The 4,887-nt window shown below is 63.7% G+C and overlaps 2 protein-coding genes across 4 annotated transcripts in view; both read left to right on the forward strand.

The window, feature by feature from the left end:
- The window catches only part of KMT5C (lysine methyltransferase 5C), a 12,472-nt gene extending 8,513 nt beyond the window's left edge, over positions 1-3,959 (forward strand). Inside the window, exons 2-9 of one of the 3 annotated variants that reach the window (XM_015850719.2) lie at positions 324-454; positions 772-934; positions 1,992-2,113; positions 2,175-2,338; positions 2,554-2,573; positions 2,964-3,100; positions 3,235-3,401; positions 3,504-3,959. In XM_015850719.2, coding sequence (XP_015706205.1) covers positions 324-454; positions 772-934; positions 1,992-2,113; positions 2,175-2,338; positions 2,554-2,573; positions 2,964-3,100; positions 3,235-3,401; positions 3,504-3,883 — 1,284 coding nt within the window. In that variant the 3' untranslated portion in view covers positions 3,884-3,959. Of the gene's footprint in view, positions 1-187; positions 455-771; positions 935-1,991; positions 2,114-2,174; positions 2,339-2,553; positions 2,574-2,963; positions 3,101-3,234; positions 3,402-3,503 lie in introns of all 3 variants that reach the window. The other 2 variants (XM_015850720.2, XM_015850721.2) reach the window with 2 other exon arrangements.
- Positions 3,960-4,785: 826 nt separating this feature from the next.
- Positions 4,786-4,887, forward strand: part of TNNT1 (troponin T1, slow skeletal type) — a 3,769-nt gene continuing 3,667 nt past the window's right edge. The window contains exon 1 of the mRNA XM_015850707.1: positions 4,786-4,813. Within this exon, the coding sequence (XP_015706193.1) occupies positions 4,786-4,813 (28 nt within the window). The remainder of the gene's footprint in view (positions 4,814-4,887) is intronic.

Genomic DNA, 4,887 nt, shown 5'->3' on the forward strand with positions numbered 1-4,887 from the left:
GTAGCGGTGAGTCCGTGGCTCTGGGGTGACTTACGGTAACGGACACGGCGCTGCTGGTCGTTACGGGTCCCCACGAGGCGCCCCGGGATCGTGGTGCGCCGCTATTGGGATCATTCCGGTACCAAGGCTTCTAACTGGGCGTTATACGGTGGTTGCGCCGCTACTCGGCTCATTACGGCGGCTCCAGCCGGGCCCGTGTTACGGGGGGGGGCTGTAGAGGGCGCTGCCGCTCGAAGGATTACGGTACGGAGACAAAGAGCCGCCGGGCCGGTGGGGGTGGCCCGGGGCCGCCCCTCGCCCCCCCCCCCCATTTGCTCGCCCAGGATGCCCCGGACGGAGCCGCCATGGGGTCCCGGCGGCTGACGGCGAAGGAGCTTTGCGAGATCGACGACCTGGCGACCAGCCTCGTGCTGGACTCGGTGCTGGGATTCCGGACACACAAGATGGGCGTCAGGTGGGCGGGGGGCGCGGGCCCACACGGTCCGACACGGGGGGGGGGTCGCTCACAGCCTCGTTCCTATGGGGGAACCCGGTGCCGCCGTGTAACGGGGCGGCTGCAGCCCGGCCTTTTGTTGGCCGCTCCGCCCCGTGCTTCAAGGCAGCGCCCCCTGTATGTCCTGTATAACGGGGGTCCCATAACGGGGGGTGGGCTCAGGGCCGGGGGGTCCCGTGGTGCCCCGTCCTGCAGGACAATCCCCATTCATTTCTATGGGGCTGCGGGGCTGTGCCGCGTTGTACAGCGGTCCCGGAGCCGTCGTGGTCCCATTGCAGCCCCCTCCCGGCCCTGCGGAGGAAGCATCTCCTGCGGGCGGCGGTCGAAGGTTTCCGGCGGCGCCGGGACCTGGAGGCGGCGTGGCGGGCGCTGAGCGGGGCCTGGGCCGCGGCCTTCTTCCAACGGCGCCGCCCGCTGCAACGGGCCGCGCTCAAGAGTCACGTGAGAGGGGGGCACCGGGGTCACGTGGCGGGGGGGGGGGAAGGGGGCGATCGGATGGAGTCACGTGGTGGGTTGGGGGCTGGGGGGGGGTTGGGGACAGATAGGTTGTTAAGAAGGTGGGCGGCCCCGCGTGCCACCGTGGCTGATATACCCCCCCGGGTATTGGGAGGTGCGCACTTGATGGGGCTCGTATTGGTGTGGCTCCGGGGTTGGGGGCACACACTGGGTTGTATTGGGGGGGGTATTTGATGTATCGCTATGCGGTAATCGATTGGGGGCGGGTTAATCGTGTGGGGTTTGTTATGAGGGTGGTGGGATCAGCCATGGGTTTCGGATATGGGGGCGGTGGGGTCACACTAGGGTGAGGTAATTGGGGGGGGGCGTCACCATGGGGGTTTCCTACCTTTAGACATCTCACCATTAATAAATTTTAAATATGATGATTTTTGTATATGGTGGTGTCCCGATTTATCGGCAGGGGATATATGTCGGGGCAACACTGGGCTTTGGTGAGGGTGATGCTGGGGGTCTCAGGGGGGTCGTGGATGCCTGGGGGTCTCTGGGGGGTGTCAGGCTGGGCTCGCTTGGGTGAGGGCTGATGCTGGGGGGGTTCACACTGGGATCTGTAAACATTATTACTCGCTCCTACTTTTGGAACCCTGCACGTTCCTGCCATTTCTACCTGTGATAGCTAACTTGTGTCAATTTTTTTGTCATCCTATATGTTCAATGATTACTAAACTATTATTCTATGACTACTTTTTTACCAGAGAGTTCGAATCCCATTTTCCTAGGTTCACGTGTCGGAGTTCTTGTTCTTAATTAATTTTTTTTCCTTTACGATCATTTGTATAGTATTTATTATCAATATATGCTTTCTCGTAACATATCACCTCAGCATGAATTTATAAAATCATATAAATTTGTTTGGGGGTGATGCTGGGGGTCTCTGGGGTCGTGACGCTGTGATGTGGGTGGGGTGATGCTGGGGATCGTGACGCTGTGATGTGGGTGTGGGTGACGCTGGGACCCCCTGAGCCCCCCCTGCCCCCCCCAGGTTTTCCACTACCTTCGCATCTTCCTGCCCGAGAGCGGCTTCTCCATCCAGCCCTGCAGCCGCTACTCGCAGGAGACCAACGGCGCCCGCGTGGTGTCCACCCGCACCTGGTACCTGCTGAGGTGGGTTCGGGGGGGTTTTATCCTGCCAGGGGGCGGCCCTGACCCCCCCCAAACGCTGCAGGCAGAAGAACGACACGCTGGAGCTGCTGGTGGGCTGCATCGCGGAGCTGCGGGCGCACGACGAGGAGCTGCTGCGCTCGGGGGAAAACGACTTCAGCATCATGTACTCCACGCGGAAGCGCTGTGCTCAGCTCTGGTTGGGCCCCGCTGCCTTCATCAACCACGGTGAGACCCCCCCCAGCATCCCAACACCCCCCCCGTCCATCCCAAAGCATCCCCACCTCTGGTCATCCTCCCCATCTCCGCCCCATCTCTCCCCCTTCCCCGGACCCCAGACCTTCCGAACCCCCTGAAGGACCCCCTGACTCCCCTCCTGATCCCCCCCAAGTGCATCCTCCCCCCCCCTTGCTGATCAGTGCTGTTGCTTTCCCCTGTTTCAGACTGCCGGCCCAACTGCAAGGTGAGGGGGCTGCGAACTGCTGGGGGGGGGGCACTGAGATGTGGGGGGCTGGGTCCCCCATAATGGGAGTTTTGGGATGGCTGGGGGGCCGCCAGGGGCGTGTTTCTGGGAGCTGGGGCCACCAAATGGCAGATTCGGGGGGCTGGGTCCCCATGGGAGGTGCCTGTAGGGTTGGGGGGGGGGTCTTGTTTTGGGGTTGTCTCTATCTGATGTTCTGGATCCCCACGGGGTGGGTTTAATGGTGCTGGAGGGCACTGGGGGGTGCTGAGGTTTGGAGGAGACCCCCCAAATCTCCCCGCTGGGTTCCCATAATGGGAAATCTGGGTGTGCTGGCAACGTGACGGGGTCGGGGCTGCCCCTGAGGCCCCTTCCTCCCCCCGTCCCCTCCAGTTTGTTCCTGCAGAGGGGAACGTGGCGCGGGTGCAGGTGCTGCGGGACATCGCTCCGCAGGACGAGATCACCTGCTTCTATGGGGACAGCTTCTTTGGGGACAACAACGAGCGCTGCGAGTGCTGCACCTGCGAGAGGTGGGGGCTGTGGGACCACCATCCCCCCCACTCCTCCACCCACACCCCCATAGGGACCCCAGTGTCTGTTTTGGGTGTGTGGGGGGGGGGTCCCTATGGCCACGTTCCCCCCACTCTGAAGCCTCTCCCTGCAGGAAAGGTGAAGGCGCTTTCCGGAAGCTGGGTAGGGGGGCTCAGCCGCTGCCCCCCCCGACACCCCCTAAATATCTCCTGAGGGAGACAGACAGACGCCTGCGCCGGGCCAGGGGGCTGGGGGCAGCGCGGGCCCGGCCCCACCGACAGCGCCGCCGCCGCCTTCGTGGTAAGACCCCCCCCCTCATCAGCCCACCTTTATGATGGGGGGGGGTCAGGACACACACACTGAGCTCTACTAACGCTCCCCCTCCTCCCCACGTCTCCACAGGCACCAGACACCCCCCAGCCCCGCGCCCCCCCCAGCTGCGCGTTGCCATCCACGACTGCATCTCATGTGGGGGGGGCTGCCTCCTGCAGGGCAAGGAACCCCTGGTCTGCGTGTGCCGCCTGCAGCCCCCAGAGCCCCCCCCACCCCAGCCCACCACCACGGCCACCCCCGCTGTGCTCCCCCCTCGGGAAGACCCCAAACTCTCCCTTTATGCCCACGTGCGCCTGGGCCCTTTGGGGGGGAGCTGTGGGGGGGGCACAGCCTTGATGTCCCCCCAGAAGCACCCGGGGGCTTTTGGGGCCACAGGGCGGCTGCGCCTCGTGGTCACCCACGGCTCCATCGCCCTCGACGTGGCCCCCAATGTCCCCCCTTCAGTTTAACTGGGTGGGAGGAAAATGGGGCGGGGGGGGGGCACCCAACACCTACCTCACCCTGGGGGCGGGGATCCCTCAGTGCTCGGGGGGTAGGGGGGGGTTGTGAGTGGAAAAGGTGATGCTTTGGTTTTGTTTGTTTTTCTTCTCGTTTTTACTGAAATAAAGGAAAATAGAACCAAACAAACAGAGGCGGTGGGTGAGTGTTGGGGGCCCCACGTGCCCACGCGGGGGGTGTCCCGTCCTCAGGAACAAAGGACAGGAATGTCCCCAATGTCCCCAACAGGTGCCGGCAGGGGAGAGGTGACATCAGGAGCCAGGAATAGCCCCCAGCCACCCCCCCCCCCCCCCCTTTGTCTTCTTTGTCTTCACCCTGGGGGGCTCAAAGCCTCCCCCTCCCCAATGGTGGCTGCACCCATCCTGTCCCCACCCCCCCCCACCAAAGACAAAGCCTGGACCCCCCTGCCCCCCATGGAGGGAGGAGTGCAGCTGATGCTGTGCCCCCCACCCCCAGGCTGTGCTGTGCCCCCCGCAGCCCCCTCCCCCTCCCAGCTGCCCCCCCCATGTCACCCTGACAGCTGCGGGTTTCAGGTGACAGTGACATTTAATGGCATCTAGGGAACAATGTGGGGGAATCTGGGGGGGCTCCTGGCACCCTCAATGGGGAGAATGAATGATGTCATGGGGGTGGGGTCACCCCCCCACATAAAGGTTCTCTGTGCTGAGGGGCGGCGCGACTCCAGCAGAGCCCACAGGAGCTGCCCCACTGGTGGGGGGGTTGTGGGGGGTCGGTGGGGTTTGGGGGGGGGGGACAGGTCCATGGTGGGGCTGAGGGTTGTAGGAGGGGGCTACCAGAGCAAGAGAGGAATGGAGGTTGGGCTGTATAGGACGAAAAGGAGAACTGTAGGGCTATGAGGAAACTGGAGGGGGCACTTGGAGGTACGGGGGAGTTATGGGGTTTGCTCGGCTCTCCCCTGACCCCCCCAACTCAATTCCCTCCCCAGGTACCCCCC

Source organism: Coturnix japonica, unplaced genomic scaffold (genome assembly GCF_001577835.2).
Source record: "Coturnix japonica isolate 7356 unplaced genomic scaffold, Coturnix japonica 2.1 chrUnrandom516, whole genome shotgun sequence".
NCBI classification, from domain to species: Eukaryota; Metazoa; Chordata; class Aves; order Galliformes; family Phasianidae; genus Coturnix; species Coturnix japonica.